General features: G+C 42.7%; 1 protein-coding gene across 2 annotated transcripts in view; it reads left to right on the top strand.

Moving 5' to 3' along the window:
• Positions 1-26,755, top strand: part of ME3 (malic enzyme 3) — a 126,219-nt gene that overhangs the window by 56,261 nt on the left and 43,203 nt on the right. For both annotated transcript variants that reach the window (XM_074535110.1, XM_005485788.4), the window contains exons 2-4: positions 7,568-7,701; positions 9,069-9,218; positions 26,568-26,643. In XM_074535110.1, the coding sequence (XP_074391211.1) occupies positions 7,571-7,701; positions 9,069-9,218; positions 26,568-26,643 (357 nt within the window). In that variant the 5' untranslated portion in view covers positions 7,568-7,570. The remainder of the gene's footprint in view (positions 1-7,567; positions 7,702-9,068; positions 9,219-26,567; positions 26,644-26,755) is intronic.

Below are 26,755 nucleotides of genomic sequence, written 5' to 3'. Positions count from 1 at the left end.
ATCGAGGCTCACACAGATTTCCTGTTGGGTGCTCTCTGTTTACCTGCATGTTTAGCTGCCTTCGAGTGGTGGTTTTATCATTAAATGAGAGCTCAGGGTGTCTTTTCCAGTGTGTTTGTTTTACTTAGATGGCAAATTTCTTAGTTAGAGCCTTGTGTGTTTCTCTTGTTCCTGATTTTTAAAAGACAACATTGCATTTCTCTAGAATCCTTTATCTGAGAGGGTATCTGAATGTTTTGTAAACATCTCAAATGTTCCAAAGCCGCCATGTTAGATCTCCTTGCACAGCTATCAAAATTCTGGTTCAAGAGCCAAGCCTGCTTCTCCTGGATTAGACAAGGATGTGCAAAGAGCATCTGGTAATGCTCAAGAAGCTGCTGCTATGGTTCCTTTCTACAGAGCTTTGGTAGAAGCAGCATGTGAAGGAGGACAGTGACAAGGACATTGGAATGCTACAGCAGGGAAAGCATCTCCAGTACAGTCAGTAACAAAACTACTCTTACTTTCATTCAGATTCAGCTTCCATCCAAGCTGTTTTCTTGTGAAACAGCTAATTTTATGGCTGAAGCAGTGTTTTTCAGTGTTGTTTAACAGAATACAGCATCAGCAATCATCCATGAACTGCAATCCAGCTGCAGCCTATGTTTGGAGCAGCCCTATTTGCTGGGGTGGCAGTAGCAAAAGAGATACAAATTGCAGAGAGGCTCCCACACTCCAGACTTACAGCATGGTGCAGTTTGTATGCAAGCAGTAAGTGCACAAGTCTCATTTTATGTGATTTACTCAGAAGGGACTTCAAAAGGAAGTTCGTGCTCTCAGTGGCACCAGAGAAAAATTGTATGCAGCCACAACTCACATGATCAGCTGCATGTACAATGGGAGAAGTTTCCAGACATTGTAAAACTGGCTTTTTAAACTGTATTTTCTTAGTGTTTTGGATCACATTTAAACCTTAGGATTGCCTTGATCTTTCTTCTCAGACATACTTGCTCTTTCAAATTGATGATGATGGGTGGTTTTCACAGGCTTGGGAAAGCAAGCATTGTCATTTGTGCTGCATTCTTCCTGTCTAGTGGCAACATTATATTTGGGAGAAAAGTGTCTCCAACATCACAGTAACTGAAATATTTGGGTTAGTGCTTGGCAAACTGCCTGCAGAAACTGATTTTACCCTGCCCCCTTTCCTCATGAAAAGAAATAATAGCTTCCCCCTTAGCTGAGACATGGGCCCGTGGAGTATGATACATTTCTATCCTGGAACTAGCTTGTTTCACTCACTAATTGGCATGAAAAGCTGTGACAGTTGTAGGTGTAAAACTGATGTGGAATTATTTAGGGAATTTATTAGGGGAGGCACCAGAGAGTCTTCCTTTGCTTTGGATTTAGGAGGGGCAATCCACCAGAATCTGTGTGCCAGGATTACATGGGATATTTTGGTCAGGAACTGAGAATTTGGGGGTTGCCTCAGGGTTCTGCCCAACAGCTTGGCAGTAGCCCAAAACCTGATGTCCTCATTGCTGCTTGCTCCATCAGGCCACCCTTGTCTGCAATATTTTGCTACACATGAGAGGGAAACCAACAAGTGCTTCATGATTTAGGTTGATCCAGGCAGGAATGGTCTTGTACTCACTTGTTTGCATGCACCCACCATTTGGTTTTCTGCAGTGCTCTATTGCTCCTCCTAATTTCTCAGGATTTCTCTGGGGTTTTTCTTCCCCATGCCAACACATTTTTGTGTATGTGGCAGTCTTGTTCTCCCTGAAGTGATTTAACTTTTCTCCTTTACCAAAAGACACTGAAGCTTGTATGTAGACACATCATGCATATTTGTGAATCTAGTCAAAATCAAAAGACTTATCTATCCCTCCACAGAGCCAAAGAAATATTCCCATTAGCTTGGCTAGAACTTTGTGAGGATCTTAACATTGCTTTTGTGGGAAGAAGCAAGTGTGCCAAACAAGCTGTTCTTTGGGGAATTTTGTGTCATTCATCTTTTAAAAATCTGCTTTTCTCAATGCAACAGAAACTTATTTGCAGACAAAACACATTAAGTCTGTAGCAAATAGATTCATTTATTTTTTTGATATGGAGGATGAATTGCTGCCCTGGAGCTGACAAACTGCAGGAAATCATAATGAGTTCTCTACTGACTTTGGTATAGGTCTGTACCACTGCAGTCTGAAATCACAGTGCGGGGCTTGAGGAGTTTGGCAATGCAGTTCTTCCTATGGATTAATGAACAAATCCCTGAAGACATTTCCCTTATGAGTTTTATTTATTGAAGAAAACCTCCTGCAACACGTGAGAACAGCAAGCTTTGCTGCTTTTTGCCTGGGACCCTGACACATCTTGCAGCAGGAGTCTCCTCACCAGGAAAGTGGTTACTTCTGTGAGACGAAACTGTGCAGGATCAGGTCCCTCTGGCACAGGGGCTTTGTCATCTTCCAGTTCTGCTCAGTTGTACATTGGTGTAAATCAAAAGTCACTGAGAAGAATAATAGAAATGTAATCCAGTGAAAAAAGTTACTTGCACAAAACAAAAGAGTTACTGGTAAAACCTCATTAATAGTAGGGACAACTTACGTTGTAATTGAATTAGAGGACCTCATTAAAGATGGTTCTCCAGGAACTAAAATGAACACAAAGTTGAGTTGCTTAATTACCTTTGTCTTGGAGTTTTTAATAGTGTTCCCAGGCCCTGTGGGAGAGGAAGGATGAACAACATGAAAGGATTAGAAATCCACTATTATATCATTTTGTGACAAAGGCGATGGTTGAGAGTGAGGGATTTTTCAACCAGTAACTGCAAACTCAGAAAGAGGAAAAGGCACTGGGAGAAGAGTGCAGTGTGAGAAGAGTCAGCAAAAGGTTTGCCCAGCAATAATTGCTGAGAAGACACAGAGGGGATTCTTCTTTCCAGGTTTCAGAGATGTCTTCCCCATACCCCAAAGCATCACAGGTTTGGGTTTTTCCTAGCTTAAGAGCACAAACACATTTAAATTAAAGGTAATATGAAGCTACAATACTTAAAGAGAAAACAAAGAACTGCCGCTCTGATGTCCCTCACTCACTCTTTTTTTGCAAATATTTTCAATACAGCTTTTCCCAGGGTGGAGTTCCGTACCTGTGAGTCCATCCACACCAGGAAGAGAAGGTGGAGTAGCTGAGAAGGAATACTGTGAAGAAGCTTATCAAGTCAGTTGGAGTCAAGGAGGTCACTGTAGGATCTGATCTCTGTAGAAAAGTCTTTCTCCATGTAGAAAATGGATGTTTTCTGCTGTTGCTCTCTGCTCACCAGCCCATGTGCAGTCTCAGTGGGGATTAGTTTAGCTTCTGATGCTGACCCCTTATGGAAGGAACTTTTGCTTGCAGATAGTCAAAGTACATCCCTACCATAAAACTGGACAGGTGCAAAACACATTATGGGAATATATGGAAAATACATTACAGGAAAAAAATCTATACAGAATAAACTTGTTGAGTTCCCTGTTAGGTCTTCCTTAGCCTGGCTGCTAGCATACTAGTTGTAAAGGAGAAACAGATTAACTGCACCTGTTCTTGCAGCTTGCAGTGGCGATCCCTGTGTGTCTCTATTTCCCCAGTGTGCCCTTCCAGCACTCTGCTCTAGTCAGACTAGGAAGTTCCCAGTTGCAGGGACTGTTGCCAAAGGGTTGGGGATGTTTACTTGTTTACTCAGCTCAGAGACTGCCAAATCAGCTTTCACTTGCATGGATGAAGGATGTGGTCCCAAAGGTTTCCTGAGAACTGCAGCTGGAGTCCCAGCGTCACAGAGGGCAATGGCCTGGGACAGTATAAACTGCATGAACCCCTTGGACTGGCCATCCAACAAATCCCACAGCCCTCCCTGTGCTGTGGCTGTTCATTGCTCTCTAGAGCACAGAGATATGGATAGATGCAGTAAGCCAAAGCTTTGCTCCAAAAAAAATGCTCAGGAGCTGGAGATTATCTGAGTTAAGCTGGACTCTGGATGTTCTACATCAGGTAAAGAGTAATTCAGCCCCTGATTAGGCACCCATTACATTAAAAGTAGTTTTCTGATGCCATAGGAACTTTCATTTGTCTTTATTCCCACTTACCGAAGGCTGATCTATAACGAGTAAACTATAAACACAAGCCTTGCCAGCATTCCCCCTGCTTGTATCCAGCCCTGAGCGAAACAACCCCTTCTCACTGCTATAAAGTGCAGGCAGTGATAAAACTAATCATTATCTGTGAATTGGCTTCATCCTTCAGTTTACAAAATAAGTGGCTTTTATAGGATTGAACTGCACAGAGGGACCTGCCACGTAACAGTCTTGGTGCTGTCAGCAGTAAGAAAACAGAAGCATTTGAGGTTATTTGCATCAAGCCTTGTTCAAAACAAAACCCCTCACTTAGCCTCCATGTAGCGTGAAGCATGGTGGGCAGCTGATATTTTTGCCTTTGTTTTTGGTTAGTGACATAGCATCTGCCCTCTCCATGCCAACTCATTTCCAATACATTTAAAATTGAATTGCAGCACCTGGCTTTAGCTCTGCAAGGTTGTGGCCCATCATCTAATCATTAGACCTTTCAAGACCAGAAAAAGAGAGGTACAATATGGCTTTCAGGCAGGCTTTAAAAAAAAACAGTTCTAAAAGCTTTAATCTTAAACATAGCAATACCTCAGTGAATTTGAGCTTTTGATCTGGGGCAGAATGTGTTTCCAGATTCATTTCACGCTGTGCTGTTTCAGTGAATATAACCACCTCACCATGGGGTCCTGCTCCTAGGCCTTCACAGACACTTCAGAAAGCAGCCTTAATGTTGGAGCTGGCAGTTTCTGTACCACTCCCACCCCTGCCACAGAGGCACTGGATGATGGACCAGTGCCTCTGTACTGAAAAATGTTTTGTAGATTTAACTGGTTGTGGAAGAAGCAGTTTCCTCATCACAAGTGTCTGCAATTGCACCAGTATGAAGATACTGGTATCGCTCATTCAGATAAATGCAGAGCTGCAGTAAATGCAGTGAGTTAGAGATGTTGTGTGTCACTATTGCCATGCTTAGCCTGGGACTATTAACAGCACAACTGTGGTTGTGTTTAAACAGCTTGGGCTGTTGAAGAAGTTTGAGCTGCTCCTGGTCTTGTGGAATGGTTGGAGATGTCATTTAGGCAGAGCCCAAGACAGAAAGCAAGAAAGGGTTACTGTAGTGGCCATTCAGGCTCTTGTTTCTGTAAGGCATTGTGGTACCTTTTTGAATAGAAATGAGCTGAAATGCAGAAAGTTTTTCTTGTGTGGGATGTGTGATCATTTGATGAAATACTAAAACTTCTCACTGTTTTATTGTGTGGAAAATCACAGAAAGGACTTTATTTCCTATTCAAAAATTACCACAAGAAGATTTTGAGTGGTTGGATGCAGAAACGGCTATGATACTGTGTTTCTGCCTTTTCTGAAGAGTAACCACTGCTGGTTTACTGTGTTTGCTTGCTTCATTTCTGTGCTAGGGTATGAGCAGGGGGCAGGTCTGAACCTTGATTGGCCAATCTTTGATGTGACTTTCTCTAGACAAGCAAGTAGAGTATTTACTGACAAATATTTCTGTCTCTCATTATCTGTCTTCCATGTGCAAAGGTCACAGGAAGTAAATGGTTTGAAATAGTATTCTTTTTTACCCATTCATTGTAGATAAACTTAGACATTCACAGTAGCTGTATTTTCCCTGCTGTGGTCTAATATTGCCAATGTAAAGCCAAATATTGATGCCGAGCTGATGTCCAGTGTTGATCTTAGTCTAGTGCTTCAGAAGTCTCCAGTCTGGAGAATGCAGATGAGTACAAGTTTTCTGATGAGAACTTATTGCCTCTTTTTTAATTCAGAAATGATGACTTACAAAAACTCAAACTTTATCTTGTGGGAATGTACCAGTTCTGCTATGCAACTCATTTGAGGGAAAGTTGCTGTTGTCCAGGAAGGAAATTTGTGTCAGAAATGTCAGTCATTTCAGCAGAAACAGACTTGTCCTGCGTATAACGTTCAACAACGACCATGGAGGGCTCAATGCTGTTTCTGGGCTTGGCAGCAGAATCCTGGCCTCCTGCCTCCCAGGCAACTGCTGACTCCTCATCTGCTGGCTGGAAGAGGAACAGTTTCTCTCTGCTATGCTCTTACAGCAATTTTTGAAAATATTTGACTCTATCCTATTTTAGAGCAGAAAAGTCCTATGAGAATGCTTGTGAGATAAAGATTGTTTTCAGCTATCCTGGAGGCTGAATAACTTTTCTAAGATATATGAAAACTTTTTTTTTCATTTAATTTGTGCTAGTGCACATTTTTCTGATTAAAGGATTGTCACAGCATGTATGTAAAAAGCATGGATCTGGCAAACAGGAAAATTCGTTTCAGTCCTTCCCTTTGTCCTGGCATGGGTTCCTTGGCATTGCTGATAGTTTTACAAACATTTTTGCCAGCATCTGCACCACTTGCAGGTTGTGTGGGAGTGTTGATCTGATGGAGGCAGGAAGGCTCTGCAGAGGGATCTGCACTGGCTAGATTGATGGGCCAAGGCAAATTGTATTAAATTCAACAAAGTGAAGTGCTGGGTCCTGCAAGGCCAATGGCACCCTGGCCTGGATCAGCAATGGTGTGGTCAGCAGGACCAGGGCAGGGATTGTCCCCTGTGCTGGGCACTGGTGAGGCCACACCTCAAATGCTGTGTTCAGTTCTGGGCCCCTCACCGCCAAAAGACATTGAGGGGCTCGAGCGTGTCCAGAGAAGGGCAACGGAGATGGGGAAGGGTCTGGAGCACAAGCCTGATGAGGAACAGCTGAGGAAGCTGGGGGTGTTTATCCTGGAGAAAAGGAGGCTTTATAGGGGCCTTGTTGCTCTCTATAACCACCTAAAGGTGGTTGTAGCCAGGTCAATCTCTTTTCCCCAATAACAAGTGATAGATAGGATGAGAGGAGACAGTGTCAAATTGCACCAAGAGGGTTTTGTATTGGATATTAGGAAGGATTTCTTCATCTGAAGTGTCATCAAGCATTGGAACAGGCTGCCCAGGGAAGTGGTGGAGTCACCATACCTGAAGGTGTTTAAAAACCATGTAGATGTGCTTATGGACATAATTTAGAGGTGGACTTGGCAGTGCTGGGTTAACAGTTGAACTTGATGAAGTTTGAAGTCTTTTCCAACCTAAATGCTTCCATGATTCTACACGTTGTGGGATTTGTAAAGGCGTATGATCACTGTGCTTCCAGGAAGGCCATGGAAACTAGTAGGCATGAGCTAATGAAGTACCATAAAAAGAGTATGAAGTGAAAGAAACACTAAAAATATGTGTAAAAACACTATAGAAATAAACCAAATTCAGATGGCAAAAGAGTGTGAGTCTTTACAGCATTACTGGTGTTGGACAGCAAATCCAGAAGCTGCAGGTCTGGGTGGTCTAGACCCACACTCCCTGTGGGGCAGGACTGCCTCCAGGCCCACAGGGGCTGCATGCTGTTGCTTGCTTTCTTCTTGGATATCCTAGTTGGTAGTGCATATTATGCCACTTGAATGTGCCTCTCTTTTTTTCTTCCCAGGGAATGGCTTTTACACTTAAAGAAAGGCTACAGCTGGGAATTCATGGCCTCATTCCTCCTTGCTTCCTGAGCCCAGATGTTCAACTCCTTCGTGTGATAAAAAACTTTGAAAAGCAATCTAATGATCTAGACAAGTATGTCAAAAACATCTTATTTCCTCTCCCTTTCCTCTTTACTTTTCTGTTCTTTAAAGCCTCGAGGAAAACTTGTGGATTCTGCTTCAATGTACATGTTTCCCTCTGAGTCACTTTTTTCCAGCTCTCCATACTCTCCAGCAGCAGAATCATAGAGTAGTTCAGGTTTAAAGGGACCTTAAAAATTATGTAAGCCCAAACCCCCTGCCATGGCAGGGACACCTTCCACTTGACCAGGTTGCTCAAACCCTATTCAATCTAGTCTTGAACAGGGCTGGGACAGGGCTGGGACATCCACAGCTTCTCTGGGCAACATGTGCCAGTGCCTCATCATGCTGACACTCAAAAATTTCTTCCTGATATCTAATCTAAACCTACCCTCTTTCAGTCTGAAACCGTTCCCTCTTGCCCTATCAATGCACGCCCTTGTAAAAAGTCCTTCTCCAGCTTTTATTTGGGCCCTGTTTAGATACTGGAAGTTGCTAGATGTCCCCAGCACTGTCCCTTCTCCAGGCTGAACAATGACAACTCTCTCAGCCTGTCTTCATAGGAGAGGTGCTCCAGCTCTCTGATTATCGTCATGACTCTCCTCTGGACCTGTTCCAACAGGTCACTGATGTTACTTTTTTCTACCACTCTAGTTTTGGAGAGTTCTGGTGTACTTTGGCTGCAAGAAAGAAGCAGGGCACTGAAGGTAGAGGAACACATGTAGTTGATGTACCTCTCTGTGTGCTCCCCAATACATTCACTAAAACACTGGATGGAAGAACAGAAAAAAAACCTGACAGTCTGTTAGGAAAAAATAAAAAAAAAAAAAACAGAAGCAATATTGTATTGGCTAATCTTTCGAGTTTTCATTGCATCCAGTATTGTTCATCAGGGTTACTGATGGAAAATGCTGTTTGATTCCTGCTGTGAGGACAGTAGGGTTTGCACCTCCGTCTCTCTCAGCCGCAAACAGTAGGGTTTACACCTCACCTCCATTGATCTGAGGACTGAGGCAGTAGGACTCTTATCCTGTAGACCAGTTGCACTGGCTTTTCTGTGTCACAAATATCCATGTTGATCTTGAAAATTCTGTATTGATAGCTGTGTATGATGCCTTTTGATGCAAATTTCAAAATTCTAAGGTTGTGCATGGGTGTGACGCCCAGCCCTGCTGAGTCATTGCAAGCTGTCACTGAGGGTGGTGGAGCTGACCAGGCCCTCTGGGAAATTTTACTCCAAGTACTTGCTCATGATGTGGCACAAAGGAGTGTCAGGGCTTGGGAGAACTGAGTGCATACTGAGTGAGCCAATGACTGCTTGTTGTGAAACTATGAACTACCATAAATACTGATGTATAACTTGTTTTTATTACTTTAAAGGTACATTATTCTTATGACATTGCAAGACAGAAATGAGAAGCTTTTTTACCGACTGCTGACTTCTGATATCGAGAAATTCATGCCCATAGTTTACACCCCAACAGTTGGCCTGGCTTGTCAGCAGTATGGTTTGGCTTTCAGGAGACCACGGTGAGTAAAGAGACTGCGTTTGCAGTTCTTTCATTTCATGTGAATGTTTCTTTTGTATGGACACCATCTTTATGTGGGTGGCCCAAAACATCTAAAACTCAGTCCCTCATCAAAAAGTGAACCAGCCAGCAGCTTCGTGTGTGTACATTTGATGATGAGTTGGGGAGTCGAGAATGGCCCTGACTTCTTCCTATAAACAGTGAACAGAGTGGTTTTGTTCTCAAACAGTGCTGTACAGTCCCCAAACAGCTTGCTGAACTTAGGGCTGCACCCCTCCCCATCTGCTGTCTCAGGAGCACCGAGTGCCCTCTGCAATGCTGTTTGAGTAATTGTTGGGTTTTGGATACATTGTGCTGATTTTGAACTTTTGTATGCACTTCCACAAACTACCCCACTAGAATCATCTTCGTAGATGATGCTCTGCATCAGTGCCTCCCTCTCTGCTCAGAACAGTCACTGTATAAATTCATGCAACATTAAGCACTCTGTACCATGTTGGAAGACCCCATTCTGCATAATTCTTTTTAATGATTAATGCTTAGATAAATCCCTTGTTAGCTTTTTGAAGTACGTTTTAACCTAGCCTGAAAATTCAATGGTATGGTTCGGTTTTCTTTGTAGGCTTTTGAATTTTTTGGTCCTTGAAATGTATCAGTAGTCAGATGAACATTTAAGCTTTTGAAATAGAAATTTGCGAAGTTAAGGAATGGAGTAATATAATTTTCAAAGCATTTCACAAGCATGAGGTTTGACTCCAGTTTCAGCTGAGGGTAGTGCTACAGGTGGGGCAGCTGAGGCAAGTTCTACTGACTCTAGGTCACGAGGGGTCCCTGAGGCACACCTCAAAGATGTAAGGGCTGTGTAGACAAGATAATTAATAGCATTTTAGGTATAAGATTATCTTGGCAAACATGCTTGCTTCCCTCTTGTGATGAAAATTCCCAATGAAGCCAGTGTATTCCTTCATGTGAACTGCTCCTTATGACTGCTTTTTGGCTCGTGTCTGCGCCAGGTAATTGTGTTCTGGGCCTTGATGTGCAACTTGGGGATCTGCTGGGCTGTGGAAAAGTCATTCATCTATCCAAGCCTTGATCTTACGCCCTCCTCCTCCTCAGTGTGTATGAGGAAGCCAGAGAAGGATCTGCATGTTTTAAGGGGGGAGGACACTAACTTCTTCTGGGCATGAGTTAAAGGTATCAGAGATAAGACAGCCCAGATTGTGTCTCCAGGAGCTGTGAGAACTGTCAGGCAGAGAAGGGCACACTGCTGGTTCTCAGCTAATCAATATTAATGCAGCAGCTGCTGATTCTCAGGTAATCAATATTCATGCAGCAATTGCTGCTGTACACCCACTGTGTCTTTGCCTCCTGGCTGCCTTTACCTTGCAATAAGTTAAAACAATATTTGGGAGCTTTGCTTCTTTTATTTTCCATCCATTGTTATCTTCAGGAAAGCAGGGATGTCTTTCCACATGCTGAGCTCTTTTTGCTGTTGTTTCTGTTGGAGAATTCCCCTTCCTGTAGCTCCTGTCTTTCTCATGTTTAAAATCCACGTTATTTTACTAACGTGATAGGAATGTCTGTTCTCGTATTCCAACAGTTTTGCTGCTAAATTTGGGCTGGGTCTGTTCTGGATTCCAGCCTATGGCTTCTTCAGGAAAGAGCAAATGACCATGTCCTTGGTACACTGGATTTCCTGTGGTGGGGAGTTTGTTTTCCTGAAGATAGAGAATTAATTCCAGCCTAGCTTCAGATTTGGATATAATCAAGTTGTTTTAGCAGACTAATGTTTTTATTGTGAAAATAAAAGAGCTGTTATATCATGTAAAGGGATGAGACTAAAATGGGAAGTGTATATATGTGCTATTTCTTTCAATCTGACTCTTACTGTCTTGGAGGATATATTTTCTGTCCTGGAGCATATTATGTACATTAGGAGCTGGCCTGCAAGACACATAGTTCAAGATAGGATGCCAATACTTCTGCTAAAATCTCCATTTTAAAACCCCACATTGTACTCCAACATGGATACCCACATAGCAAAGCCCACATAGCACAGCTTACTGTGCAGTCTGTCTGTGGCCACAGCAGCAGCAACCTTTGGATACAATTAGCTTCTTCCCCATGCTGGGATCTTTCTCAGCCCCATTAGTGCTTGGCTTTATACTAGAAGGTTGAGCCTGGAAGGATCACAGTGCATGTAACTTTCTTACAAAGCAGCTCTTGTACAACAGCATCTAAAAACAGTCCCAAGATGTCCAGCAGGGCTTCCCTCAGAATCCTTTATCGGAGCATGTTTATCTATGTTAACATGCCTGCAGGCTTTGTTTGTCAGATACTGTTGTAATTGCAGGACTCAATGCCTCTCTTCCCTTTCTTAGTCTTTATATACAAACCCTTAAAGGGTAAATCTCTCTACCCTGCACTTTTATGGGGCCAGTGGACAGAGTTCTCCTTCCAGATCAGGGCTCCAGCATATACTCCCTGCTAGCAGATTTATCTGCTCCAAATGGAATAAGACACCTGATGTTCCTTTCTTTCAAAAAGCTATCCAGCCAGCAGTGTAAATGAACAGGTTTTCTATATTTAACACTAGAAAAGAGCTGCTAGGAACAAAAATACTTCTAGGCATTCAGCTGTTCTCATGCTTATCTATGATGCCTACACTTTCCCCACTTCTTCTGATGGGCCTGAAGGCATAGCTCCTGATGCCCCAGCAGGTTCTCTGCCTTCCCCAACTCCTGCTGCCTTTCTCTTTACTAGTTGCTTTAAATCCTTCAGGCAGGATTTTTTTTCCCATTGACCTCAGACTTCTTCCACTATGATTAAGCCTCAGAGGTTTAAAATGACTGAAATAGAGGTGGAGCCATAACATTTATAAAAATTACATTCAGGCACTGTTGCCTAAGAACTATGAAGTTTTTGCTGGAAGGTGTCTATCTTGAATACATTTTTCCTATCTTGTTTTCCAGCCAGATCCCTGGTGATTTAACAATATTTGTTTATTTAAAGCCATGTAATAAGCATTACAGCCTTCAGGCTAAAGTACAGTTTCATTTTGTATTTTGATTTTTTGAAATAAGAAATATAAATTATTATGTAATTTGTAAGTACAGGTTAAAGTACTAAGCAATAGCACTGCAGTAATGATTAAGAAGCCTGTCACAATCTCTTTTGTATCATCAAACCATGTTAAATAAGCACAAAAGGAAAGTAACATGTCCAGAGAGAAGTCTTCCTAAGCACAGGTTCTGTCTGCAGCTGTGGACAGTAACAGGAGGAGTATAGGACTAGATAGGCAAACATGCTCACTTCTTTGGGACCTCTCAGGTTATGCTCCTCCTCATTTTGTGTCTTGTGGTTGCAGTTTTGTTGCAATAATCCATTGCCCTCTTTGACTCGCAAGTTCTGTAAAGGTGGTGAGGGGACACAGATGTTTGCACATTGTCAAGGCCAAAGGATGTGACTGAAAATAAAGAGTCCCAAGGTAGCAAGACTTGTTCCATATAAGGAATATATCTGTTGCAGTGTAGGATGATCAAGGATGATTCAGACTTAGGGAAGATTTCTTGCAGAGTTGTACAGCTTCAGCTCCTATGTCTGCACATGTGCAGCTTTGCAGACTGTCTCCTGCAATCCATCCCTGGCATCCTTCACTCCTCCCTCCCATCACTCCGGTGCCTCTACAGATGTCCATGCTGCTGTGTAATGACATTTCAAGGATAAATCTGGGCAGATCCAAGTCCTTTTTGGGCCAGGCTGGCAGTAATCCAAACAGCCAGTTCACTTCCACCTGGACAGGAGCTGTGCTGCTGTGCTGAAGCAGAAGCAAGCTGCTCAAGGAGTGGGGAGAGCAGGTTTGCTTACGTTCAGCAGCAGTGATAACAAAACTGGCCTCAAGCAAATGACAGGCTATCCTAGGGTATCCAAGGAAGATGTGCCTTGAAGTGTTTGCTTTTCAAAGCTCAGGAACCCCTCATACACATCAGAAGTTTGCTAGAAGGAAAGAATGAAATATAACAGAGCAGGACTTGCAACTTTGAGACACTAAATGAAGGAAGGAAGAAGGAATCTTGGTTCTTTGATCCTGCTAACAGACAGAGTCACCATTTCCTTAGAAAATGCTTCTACCACTCGTATAAGCTTTCAGACTGTGCTTGAGAGTCCTTTTTGCTTTAGAGTAAGCATACTAAGCCTCTACAAAAAAATGTGCATAGTAGTATTTCGATTTTTTTTGCTCTTTTTTTAATGTAACATGCACTTAATGAGTACTGTGGGGGTCCTTATGGAGCACAGGCATGAACATGTGCAGTGCTATTTAAAAGGTATGTTTTAAGCCTGAGGATCTCTTTTTAATCGTGACAGTACCTTTGAAAGTATCACTTTAGTATCTTCACAAAAAGATAGTAAAGAGGAAGTTTAGGGCATGGAATTACGGGCTTATTTCTTCTGTGATGATGAGGGGTAGTTTATTACAATGGCATGAGACCACAGTCTCTCAAGACACTAGTTAATTCATAAACACAGTGGTATTTGAAAGTAAAAAGTTGTCAACTGCTCCTCAAAAGCTTTTGGCATCCCCTGAGAGTAGGGCTGGAAAAGGTGATTGTATCACCATTGGAGAATGGCTATGGGGACAGAAAAAACTTGCCTAAGTTCACTTTTTTTTCCTATAAACGTAAATATCCTTGAGAACTGCTTGCAGAACAATGCAAAACATGTTGGGATTAAGCTGAACCTGGAGAAAGCTAACAGGATGCAGATGGTGTGAAAATTAGGTCTGACAGAATAATGATCTGTGTGTCTGATGAAAAATGAGTAAATGAAACATCAGTCAATCTACAGAATTGTCTTGTCAGCAGGTCTGGCTCTGATCAGTGACTATTTTTTGTGGTGTTGTGCTGTCTGAGCAGCAGACGGGAAAGGAGGGAAAGAGAGAAAGTTACCTGTCATTTTTGGACACTTTAAGACCAAGTCAAATGGAATTAGAACATAAGTGGTAATCCCACAGACATGTCCCTAACCACAGAATTGTCTCCATTCCCTCTTCTATAAAACACTGGAGACCAGAAGTGAGTGGGAAGACTGGGGTTTGGATTATTGTCCTGAAAGTTTTTTTTGTAACCCCTTTAGACAATCTCTACTTCTTGTAAAACCAGTCATCATAACTTCTCTTGTTGCCCCCAGCCTGGTTCAGCCTTCTTGCAGAGGCAGCTGAAGTCAGTGCATGAGAAGAGGAATGTGTTTAACAGTGTGTTTGGGTAACATTGCCACAGCCAGCCAAAGACTGGTCTTGTGACTGACTGAAGGGGAGGGAGTGTCTGTGGAAACCCTCACAGAGACCATGTGTAGACAGAAAGCCCTGAAGAGGCTCTCAGGACACATGGGTGGGAGTCAGTCATTGGTAAGGGACAAAATTATTAAATGAGGGGATGAAGACCATAGTTGAAATAGGTGAGGAGAAAGTAGTTCATGCAGAGGGAGCCCAAAGCTGCTGAAAATGGCTCAGCCTGTTTGGAACTTGAGAGCTGGCAAAGTAATTCGAAGGTTCCCACTGCTCTCTCTCCCCCCACTTTCTTCAGGCAAGCCTTTTCAATGTGCTGTACCCCATCCTTGTCCCTTCTCTGTTCCCACTTCACTGAAGTGTTTTTCAAAATGTTGAGACAAGCACAGATTGGTTTGTGGGCATACAGAGAGAAGAGCTGCTGTATTGGTCCTGCTCTGAAGTTCCATGCAGGCTGGGGAATGGGATGGACATTCTTGGTGTTGTGAGGCTGCAACATGGCTCCTACATTGCAATGAGTGAAAAAGGGAGTGAAAAAGGACTTAGCTCCATCTTTTCATTAGAAAACCAGTCAGTGCTCCTTGTTCCATGTCTCTAGTCTTCTCTCTCTCTCTTTTCCTCACATTTCCTAAGAAAAATGTGTATGCACTGGCTCTAACAACCATGATAAACTTTTATCGGCATGAGGAAAACGTCAGGCCTACAGAAGTTAACAGCAAATCTCATGTTAATTTATGAAGGTCAGGCTTTCCGCTCCTGTCAGAGGTGATTTAGGTCTAAGTCTGTTGAAATTCCCAAAATTACCAGGAGAAGCTTGAAGGAAGAGGTGGAGTTGTCCAAAAGAAAGAGGTTGACCTGGTGAAGGAAATACAAGAGAATGTGTTCTCCTTTGATCTGGCATAAATCTGTGCTGCTGCCACAAGAAACAACCCCACCTCAAACAAAAAATGCCAAAGACAGGGAGGAGGGAGAAGAATTATTTAGAATAATGAATACCAGGATGTAAATTTGAGGGGAAATGGTGCTGACTGTCATGAAAACCTTGCACAGCAGTATCCATTGGGCTGTGGAACAGGCACGGATTGTGCTCAGAAGGCCAACCGTGTCCTGGGCTGCATCAAAAGCAGAGTGGCCAGCAGGGCAAGAGAGGCGATTCTTCCCTCTATCTGCTCTGGTGAGACCCACCTGGGATGCTGTGTCCAGCCCTGGGGCCCCCAGCACAAGAAGGACATGGACCTGTTGTAGAGAGTTCAGAGAAGGCCACAAAGATACTCAGATGGCTGGAGAGGCTCTCCTCTGAAGACAGGCTGAGAGAGCTGGGCTTGTTCAGCCTGGAGAAGGGAAGGACACCTTACAGCACCTGCAGTTCCAGGAAAGCTGGAGAGGGGCTTGCACCAGGGCATGTAGTAATAGGATAAGGAGCAGTGGTTTTAAACTGAAAGAAGGCAGGTTTAGGTCAGATACATGAAGTTTTTGATTGTGAGGGTGATGAGGCACTGGCATAGGTTCCCAAGAGAAGCTGTGGATGCCCTGTCTCTGTAAGTGTTCAAGGCCAGACTGGATGGGGCTCTGAGCACCCTGGTGTAGGAAAAGGTGTCCCTGCCCACAGCAAGAGGTTTGCCATGATTAGATGGTTTGCCATGGTTAGATTATCTCTAAGGTCCCCTTCAGACCAAACAGTTCCTAGAGCCTAAGATTCTATGACCTGATTATGGAAGAATTAATATAAAAGCTGCCGTTACTTTCTGTATTTGCTGCAATTTGTGGCAAAAGTTAGTTGTTTTTTTTTTTTTTATTAGATGGATTCACTAAAAGCATACCAAATTATATTTCATTTATCAGGAAGCTAGTTTCTCTAATATTGTCAAAATAATCTTTCTTTCCTTTGTCAAACTTTGTTCTAATTCTGTAATCATTCTTGGGACTCCCTGCAGTGTATTTTAAAAGGGAAGGTGTGGGTCCTGGAAGAATTTGCACAGCACAGGAAGGAAATATAATCAGGGTAGGACTTAATTTAACTTCCCAGGGGTTTTCGGTCCCACCTTAACCTCTGCACTATCAAGTAAAACAGAATACATTGTGTGCTTAGCAGTGAAACAGATAAGGGCTTCTTGGTCAAAATCAACTGAGCAACAGCACTTATTGACCATCTCAGCATGTTTCTCTTTGTAATCCTATAATCTTCCAGTTATACTGAGATAGTTCCAGGATCCAGCACACAGTCAGGTGTAGGACAGAACCTCCAAAAAGGCAGAGGAAAATCAGGGCCAAGTCAAATTTTCCTACACTTGAAATTGTTTTTGAACAAAGAATATCAAGCCCCTTGAACATAATGACCTTAAATGCAGCAAAGGTTACTGAATTTGGAAAATGCCCACTCTTGCTGGTTGGTGGAATCCCTGGATGGTGGAAACTGACGCCTGCCCTCAATGCCTGGTCTTTACCAAACTGCATCTGTAAATTTATTTGTGGGTGACAGAAGGCAGTCTGGTCTTTCCCTCTCCCTCCTGCACATTAGCAAGAAGGGGGATCTGGGGTAAGCCAGAGTCAGACCCCATACTGCAGACCTGCTTGGCTCTTACCCAGTCCTTGGCTCCAGCAGCCTGACCCTCACACACACAGACCTCCTTGGAGGCCCTCCTAAACAGTATTGTAACACCACTGCTGGAAAAGACACTGGGAAATCTGGGGTTGTCAAGTTTTAAAATACAAGGAGGATTTAATCCCCGAATTATGCTGTGACTTGGCTGTTCTCTGGTTCAACCAGAGAATCCAGTCCTGAGAATACAGTAGGGAAAAGCAGCTCATGACAAGCCAAGAGCAACATGGGTCTGCTTGCCTCTTGCCTTAATCCTAGAATGTGGACAGCAGAGATCCACTGGGGACCTGCTTCCAACCCTCTTGCCTTTTCACATTGCTGCATAATGACCAATAACAACAAGTACTGAGCTGGTCTTTCTCCATCAACTTCCCCCTGGGAATGGATATTTATTCTTTAGGCTGATGCCTGACTAGCAGAACTGATAAATCCGGGATTCTTCCTGGTTTCTGTCCACTGTCCCCTAACATTTCATATCTGTGAAACCTTCTGTTCCTTTCCACATCCCTTTCATCCTTTTTTCACATCCACCTGTGCTTCACCATAGCCCCCCACAGCAGCCTGTGCTCCTCCCCTTCCCCCACCTCTTCCTCAGGGAGCAGTGAGCACAGCTTTCAGTGCTCTGTTTGCTGTCCCCTCTGATTCCCTATCTGTACCTTTTTGATCCTGCCCCATAACCATTCTGGTTTTTCCTTTGGTTCCCTCTAGAGTCATCCTTTTCCTCCTTTTCTCTGCCTTCTGTTTATTCCTGCAGCCCAGGAGAGCTCTAAGGCTTTGTTAGCAAGGGCTGAGTAGGTACTAAAGTAGGTACTAGGTGGGAAGCAGCATATGTTGTGTGCAGCTGCAAACTGTGTTTTTGGGCAGCTGTCAGGAAAATTGTCATTGTAAGGTCTATGTTCCCATCCCCAGAGTGGTGAGGGCATGAACCCCATTATCTTTTCTCTTTATCTCAACAGTAATTTTCATAAAAGGGTATGGGAACATCTTGGAGACCTTTGCCTTTCTGATAAATTTGTTGAAATGGGCTAACAGGTATGAGAGGACACAGGATAATTGCCTGTTTCCTGGGAAAAAAGGCCCTGCTAAAAATAGTGGTGGGTGTTAATAATTTGGCAGATAGGAGATGGATCCAAAAGTGGACTGTGCCCGAGCATGGGGAGAGCTACAGCTTGCACTCATATGTGCTCACTTTAATTACCCTGTGCCCAATCTTTGACAGTTTTCTACAGCTTAGCAACTCTCAATCCCTTGGGATCATGGAGATTTCCCAGTGTGGGTTTAGGGGAGTTATACAGATAGTGAATCTTTCATTATTGTACCTTGGAGCCTGCATCTTCTGGCTTCCACACTGAATTTTGGGTTTCCTACCTAAAATATATGGTGATAACATTAAGGACATTTATAGTAGTAATGAAATTATTCATGTTGCAGATCATTTGAAATGAAATCTCTTACTGTATTTTAATTATAGATTTATTGCCTTGTAAGTCTGTATAGATTTCACTAATAGTTGATTGTGCTTGGTTTCTATTATTTTTTCATTATTACTGCTGGGTACTGGTCAGCAGCCTCCAATTTACAAAGAAAATTACCTAAAAGAATGAAAATTTCCTGGCCTTTTTAAAAAAATCTGAAAAAAAATAGCTGATGAATCATCACGGAGATTTTGTCCAATCTGATGATTAATTGTACTGTATTTAGACAAATCAGTGCATGCTAGCACAAAGTTTCTCTCCAAAGTCTGTAGCCCACAGGCATTTGTAATCTTAAGCTCCCTAAAACAGCCAAGCAATTTCAAAGTTTATTTTGTTGTTCTGAAGCCTTTTGTCCTGTTCTGGCAGAGACCAGAATAAAAAAAAGTCAACAGTGGGGGTGCAGTTGGTGGAAATGTCCCTAAAGTCTCAGCCTGTCAATTTTGTATATGAGTTTTGAAAGTGAAAATAAACCAAATGTAGACCCTTCCTGTAACCACATTTTATTTCATCTCTAACACAGACTGGCCTTAAATCCAGAGTGGCTCCTGCAGCCTGTTCCTCTGGCACAGCAGTGAGAGCTTTCTGTGGTTAGTATGCAACAAAAGCCAAGTGCATCAGCTGATCCCTCCCTTGCGTGTGTCCCTTTTGCAGCCTTGGGCAGCCAAAACACCCACCAGTCAGCTGGGCTTGGGGCATCATTCAGCCAGACTGCAGAGAGCACAGAGCGGCGTGCAGCGGCTGTCAGCAGCCCTCCACCCTGACCAGCCAACTTGGTTTTTCATTTCTTCACTGTGAAAATAATTTTGACATGTGCATTTCAGTGTTGCTCTGAGACAGTCTTGCTTCAGGTTTTCTGAGAGCGTTGTGCCTTTGTGTAAGGAATGGCTGTGATCACTGCAGAAGGTCAGCTTGTGCCATGCCTGTCAGAGCTGTTTTCTGTCCAACCTTATAGCTCACTGTAGGTTTCTGGCTGCTGTCTCACAACTTTCTCATGACTGTCCAATGGCAGCCTGGTGCAGGCTGGGATGCTGGCAAAGATCTGACTCATCTCTTTTGTTTGTAGCTTTTTAAAGTAATGATTTCCCATGCACTTCCTATGTCTTCTAAGGGAAAACCAGGCCAAATTAAGTTAAAACACTCAAGGACTTTTATGTGAGTAGAATTTCATCACCCTCAGGTTGTAAGTGGAGATGCTTAACCTTTATTAGTATTCCAAGAATGAGCCATTCCTATCCAGATAGAAGCACTTGCTCATGATGCCTGCTTGTCTGATATAAGTATTGGGAATATGTGCATTTTCTTAACATTAATTTACACGGTAGTTTTTATCATCTCCTCACTTGTGGAGCAAGTTCCCCTCATAGCAACCAGACTAGAAGGTCATAAGTGCAAAGAAAATCAAACAAAGCTTGAGTTTTGCTGCCTTTAGTCTTGCAATTCACTGAACTGCAATGGCAGCATACACACAGGGAGCCAGACTCCTTGGAAGGACCCTTCCTTGGCTGGCTGAGAAGTATCTAGAGAATTAGGGACCTTACCTACCATTTTAATCCAGTTCCCTTCATCAGTTCCTCTTCTCAGGAACAAGGAGTTGCATAAGGCAAAGCCTGGTAGCCCATTAAAGAAGACACCTCTTTTGTGAATAAACAAGGCTGATGGCCTGATCTCTGTGCAGAAAGCATGTGGAATTTGCAAACCCTGAGCAAGCCTGACCATTGCAGTGTCAGTAAATATTGGATCACACTGTGCAAATACTGAGTATCTTATTCTTCAGAGAGAGGTCCTTTGGAGGAGTGAGCAAGGAGAAGAAGGATGAAGCTGCAATAGTTGAGCGGGAGGGGTTTTGTTTTTCAAGTCCTGTCAACTTAGGAGCTTTTGACATCCTTCTGGTGGTTTCTCTTTTCCTCCACAGATCATAAATATGCAAGCATCTTTAGTCTCAGCCTTTAAGGGAAGTTCAGGTGAATCAAAGAGTGATGTCCTTTTGCTTCATGCTAGTATACACATCAGTGATCAGTGCCATCATTTGTTCTGCTCTTTTGTGTCTTTTGACTAATGTCATGTGAATACTGGTGGCCATAATTTCTGAGTAACATATATGGTAAGTGTAAAGAGGCCATTAATTTTATAGATGTAAACAGATAACTGAAGTCATAGGAATGCTGCCCAAACCCACAGCACAGGACAAGATTGGAAAAAGAGCACAGCAATGGCCAAAGAGATTTTACATGGAGCTTGATGAAGCAAAGGCTTTGATTGCAGTGGATTTCTGTTCGATTTCATGTCAGAGGCAGCAGTGGGGCAAGACTACGCCAGGAGGGTTGCCAGCATAGCCACAGGAGCATTGGTAATTGCCAAGGAAAAGCCATTAGGAAAGGGAGAGAGACTTCTGGGTAGGAGAGAAGTGAGGAGAGATTTAGAGCTGTGAGGATGGATTGCATAATGTTTTTCACTCCCCTCTGTGCTTGGGGAGTGAACATTCTCTGTAAACAAACAATAGTGCATTAGAGATAGCACTGCTGGCTCCACTGCTGTTTCTAATGGGAAATAGCTCCCAAGTCAGCATTGCTAACCAGGACTGTCAGAAAAGGGAACACTACTTAGCCTTTTTAATGAAGTAACTTCTTACTGAATGAAAGGATTAATGGATATTTCTTTTTTTCTAATATCTGAGACCTGTTAAAACTAATTCCTTCCCAAATGTCTAAAAGAATCATAGAATCATGGAATGGTTTGGGTTAAAAGGGGCCTTATTGATTACCTAGTTTCAACCTCCCTGTCATGGGCAGGGATACCTTCCACTAGGTCAGATTGTTCAAAGCTCCATCCAGCCTGGCCTTGAACAATTCTAGGGATGGCAAGTCCCCAAACTCTCTGGGCAACATGTTGTAGTGCCTCTCTATCCTCACAGTAAACAATTTCTTTCTAATATCTAATCTAAACCTGCTCTGTTCCAGTTTGAAAGAGGTATTATCTCTTGTCCTATCACTACAAGTCCTTGTAAAAAATATGTTATTCCAAAAAGCCATCACTAGTATCTGGTACCACTTCCTCTAGGAATCAGATGTTCCATGATTTCTTTGTCTCTGAATTTTTCTATAATGTGCCTTGTAGTTAAGGGATTGTTGTCATTGTGGGACTTCCATCCAGAATGCCTTCAGAATGGCCAAGATCCAACCAGTACTGGGGCTTAGAGCAGGATTCTTCTTATGTCTCACATGGTACACTGTGTATCTTTGTAAGTCCCGGAGTACTGTCATGAACTCAGGCAGGATAAAACCAGAAAAGAAAAGATAATGGCTCTGGCTTAGGGATGAAAAAAGGCCTTGTGGGTGAATGTACTCAAGGCTTTTGATGGATTCTGCAGTGACTTGCAGTTCTTTATATCCTGCAGTCCAGTTCAGGCAGTTTGACTGGACTTGCTGACATCCAGACAGAAATACTGCCTCAGTGACAAATTAAGAAGCTGTAACCCTCCTTGAAGTTTCCTGGACTCTTACAGATGTGCTCAGTGGCACAATAAAATCTAGTCTGACTTCCACCTTAACCAAAGGCAGCTGTAGTGAAACCTGTGATGTTAATGGACTGAATATGAGACTGCAGCTCTGAAATCGTAATGGATGCAGGCTGAAGCACTCCCTGCTTTTAATAACCCCCACAGAGCTAACAGCTCTCTGAAGGTTACTATTTAACCAGAAGTAATGGTACAGCATCTGCATTCTGGATTGAAATTGCTGAGGTAGTTAATTTTTACTAAACTCTAGTTCTTGTAATTTTGTCCCCATGCATGACTAAGCCCATGTAGAATGGCAGGTTCCTGGGCACAGATGAGTTTTCTGGTCTGGAAAAACATTGTATCTCTGCCCCACAGAATGCCTATGTTATGTGACTTGATCAAAATTACTTACATTTTTAGCTTTACATTTTAATTGAATCCTTGTTATTGAGTGCCAAGGAGATTAAAGGGAAACTGCTTCATTTCTTGTTTCTCTGAAGCAATTTATCAACTGTAATCCCAAGTGAGTTGGAGCAGACATGATGACAAAGGCAGAATAAAGATGATAAAGGTTGCTGAGATTTCATTTCTCCTTCAGAAGGCTTAGGCTGCATCTTTTCCACAGAAAAATTAAGTTAATTCATTTTGTTGCCCCTTGGATGTTTCTTACTTACTGGTCCTCATAGGCTATTCTGGTCCTCTTAGTATTCAGAGCTCTACCTTGCTGTTCTCAAAGGCACAAATAAGCTTTTGCTCCTGTTACCTCTCCTATAATCATGGAACCATAGAATGGTTTGGATTGGAAATGATGACAGATCATGTAGAGCACCCCCTTGCCATGGACAGGGACACATTCCACTAGATCAACTTGCTTGAGGCTGTCCAACCCGGCCTTGAATACCTCCAGGGAAGGTGCATCCACAGTTTCTCTGGGCAACCTGTTCAAGTGCCTCACCACCCTCATAGTAAAGTGTTTCTGTGTCCTTGGGACAAACCTGGCTGCTACTCCTCCCTGTTCACTCATCAGCAAAGCTTTTGCCGAGTTTGGTTTTGTGGAGCTTGTCTGTTCCTTCTGCCTGTCTTGCAGAAGGGATTTTTGGACAGATAAACCCTCTGCCAGTTTGGAGCATGTTTATTTAACTAATTGGCCAGCTCATCTCTGTGGGTAAGGTGCTGTCAGGAGGGAGAGCACAACTCTCCTGAGGGTCATACAAAATGAGCACATACCTGTGACCCCTGACTCTGAAGTCTGATGTGTCTGTTTCCCTTTGCGTCTCAAAAATAGCATTAATTTGCTCAACTGCCTGTCAGAATTGGTCACTGCATATTCCATCTGCAAAGGGATTTCCAACTCACTACTACCAGGATCCCCTTCTGAATGCCTGAACACCTAATGGGAGGCCACAGAGCCTCAACCAGATTCAGGGACTTGCTTCAGCTGGTGCCTAAAGGCATTGGAAATGTAGGTGTTTTATTGAACCTGGGCCCTTGGCTCTCAGATTCAGCATTAGTAAAATACGAGGCTTGCTTAGATACATGCCCACTTCCTGATGTGTCACTGAGAGAGGTCACTTTCCCCACTTTTCCCCATGGATCCTCATTTCTGCTCCTCCTGATGGTTTCCCTTGCAAAGCTGGTAGTGCCATTAGGGTGTTAGTCTAAAATAAACCATGTGCTTTTGCCTGAAGTAAAGTAAGGAGCAATTAGCATCGAATACATAATATTAAGGAAGGAAACACAAATTCTGGATGGCTGTCTCACCATGCTTAGTTCTCAGTCACCAACCAGGCTATCTAAGCCAAGGCAGTCCAATGGCAGCTGTGAGAGTCCTACTCCCAAGGGGCATAGTGAAAATAGCCATCAAATTTTGGAAGACCCGAGCTGAACTCTCTCTGCTGGCAAATCCTGAGCAGGGATTGAAGACCAGACCACTTCCCTCCCAGTTCAAGTGTCAGAATCAAGGGGCATTGGGTAGCTGCCCTCTCCACTTTCATATGAAACAACTCTCAATTCCATTGAGCTGCATGACCTGCAGTGGGTAGACAGTTGGGTTCAGCTTCTGCTGTGAGTTCAAGATGTTTTTCAAAGGTTAAGTAGCTGGTGGACTCCCTTCAGTACTGAAGAGATGTGAATGTATGAGGCACACAGCTAAACACTTAATAGATGTCTTCATTATGTATGGAAAATGGTACCTTCAAACAATAGCTTTCTTCCTAGCAGCATATCACAACCTGAAATATACGCAGGGATGTTACTAATTTGCACTTTTAATTCCCAGTTAATAACTGCTTTCTAAACATAGATGGCAGCATTACAGTACTCCCTTTTTATGAAGATTGACATCTGTGAATACTGCCTTTGAGGCAAGCCATGTGTATGTGATTAGTTCATTGGTTATTGGCACAGTGTTAAAGAATTACACTGAATAAATGAAATGTTATTTTCCTTTTTTGCCTTTCTGATCCGTCTGTGTGATTGTGACTTGATCAGTGTTGAAGTCAGCACTTCTATTTTCCTTCTTTTCGAAGTAAAGGGCATTTTCATTAGGAATCCCACAGTTGACTGTGGGAAGATATCTGTCCCCTAGAAGAGTCACGTGAGATAAGCCCTTGCCAGAGTGAGTAGCCCAATTATGTTTGATTATCCATCACTCATATGGCCTTACAATGGAAGTTGTTTCCAAGCTTCTTCTCCCTAATGTTTCATTTCACATTAGAAGCCCAAACCGTGACCGGATCTGAACTTTCTGGGGCGGAGCGATAGTTGAGAGATGTAAGCAACAAAAATCCATTTTTCCAACTGTTACTAATTGCTGGCACAACTCCTGCTTTTGTGAGCAGATAACAAGGCAAGGAAAATGGCTGCATCCTTCTGCCAAGGGGAGTCCTCGAGTTGTTGGAAAAGAAATGAAATTTAGCAAAATGTTTTATTATAGTTTAGTTATGAGTTTTGTGTGAATTGGTTTGTAAAAATAATTTTGTAGCCGTTGATATTATGTGATTGAGTTTTGTGTAACCCTGGCAAGTAGCTTTAGAAACCTAATAAACATTAAGCCAGGGTAGGAGAGTAAGAAGACTAACCGGTTTGGGGATAGCATACAATAGGACAGGTAGAAGATTTATGATTTTACTCGTGAACTAGGGAATGTATTACAAGGGTCCGTAGTTTGGCGAAGGGCCACTGTTTCTTGGAGACTTTGCGAAGGGCCACTGTTTCTTGGAGACTTTGTTATGAATTGCTTGTGTATAAAAGGAAAACACCCATGTGTGAATTTTGGGGTTCTGTTTTTGGGGACGCTAGTCCGCAGGCCCCCGGGCCCTTCAATAAAGCGCCGCACAAAACTTATCCGAGTTTTGTGTCCTTTATCATTCGGGCAACAGAGTTAGAGCCTTTGGTTTGCACTGATTAGACAGTACTGTGAGCAATGTAAGCAATTTTCCCTGACATAGGTATAGAGGACAGGTTGTTTCTTTTGGGGTCAGTACAGCCTAAAAGGAACTTCAGCAAAATCCCAGAGTATCAGAGCAGAGATCAGTCAATGTAAATAATATTGTCCTGGGTATTGAAAGAATCCCTGCTATAGATACTCTTTTTGATAACAACAGCAGAGAGGCAAAAAAAAAAAAAAAAAAGAAGCCACAAATCTAAAACATGTTTCAAAAACAATCTCTTCCAGATCCTAATTTTATTTAAAAAGAAGGCACTTTTGTTTAAACCCTGAAGACCTTTGCATTGAGAAGTGATTAACCTTTGTGCAATCAGCTATGTTATTTTCTATATAAACAATTCACTCTGAAGTTACATCCAAACATTTGATTTTCTGTTTCACTTCTCATAATTTTTCATGATTTTCACTTGGTGCATGTCAAAATCTGGGATCAGATATTAATGGGGAAAAAAGAAACACTGTCACAAGGGCAGGTTTGGCTTGATCAAAGCAAATGTCATGGCAGATATTGATCCAGTTGGATTGGAGTTCTGTGGACTAGAGAGGTGACCCAAAATATCTAGCTCTGCAGTAGCCATCCCCATCATTGACCCTGGTAGCTGGGTGAGAAGGTTCATGCATTCACTGTCTGGATGGCCAGGAGCTATAAGCTCCTCAGGAAAGAATGAGTAACAAGGCTTATGGTAATACCATCAGCCTCCACTGCATTTATCAAAATTGTTTTAACTAGAAGATTCTTCTGCACTAAGGCAGAGTTTGCTCCTTGAAGCAAAGATGTTTCACAGGTGTAAAATGTTCAACACTGGTGGCTGCTCAATGAAGTTGCCATTAAGGATGTTGAGCCTTTTGGTTTGAAAATGAGATTTTTCCTTGCTATTAGCAGTCTCTGGAGGTCTCATTTTTGTGTCAGTGAGTTGCCTGGTTTTGTACTCAGCAGCTTGCATCCCTCCATTTTCAAGCTCACCTGTTTTCTTTTATCTTGGAGTTACTAGTTTTATTACAAGGCTTATTTTTCTTCTCTTTCTTTCCTTTTCTTTTCCTCTCTTAGGGGATTGTTTATCACCATCCATGACAGAGGCCATATTGCAACAATGCTAAACTCTTGGCCTGAAGAAAATGTTAAGGTATGTAGCATGTCTTCTGTGGACTGGGAAATTACAGGCAGTTTGGTGCAAAATTTAGTGGAACTGCTTGGCATCATTTACAGAACTGGCTGTTTAAAAGGACAAGCAAAGA

This window comes from Zonotrichia albicollis, chromosome 2, assembly GCF_047830755.1.
Source record: "Zonotrichia albicollis isolate bZonAlb1 chromosome 2, bZonAlb1.hap1, whole genome shotgun sequence".
In the NCBI taxonomy this organism is placed as follows: domain Eukaryota; kingdom Metazoa; phylum Chordata; class Aves; order Passeriformes; family Passerellidae; genus Zonotrichia; species Zonotrichia albicollis.
Note: the sequence above shows the minus strand (reverse complement) of the source record. Positions and strands in the feature narration are given on the sequence as shown.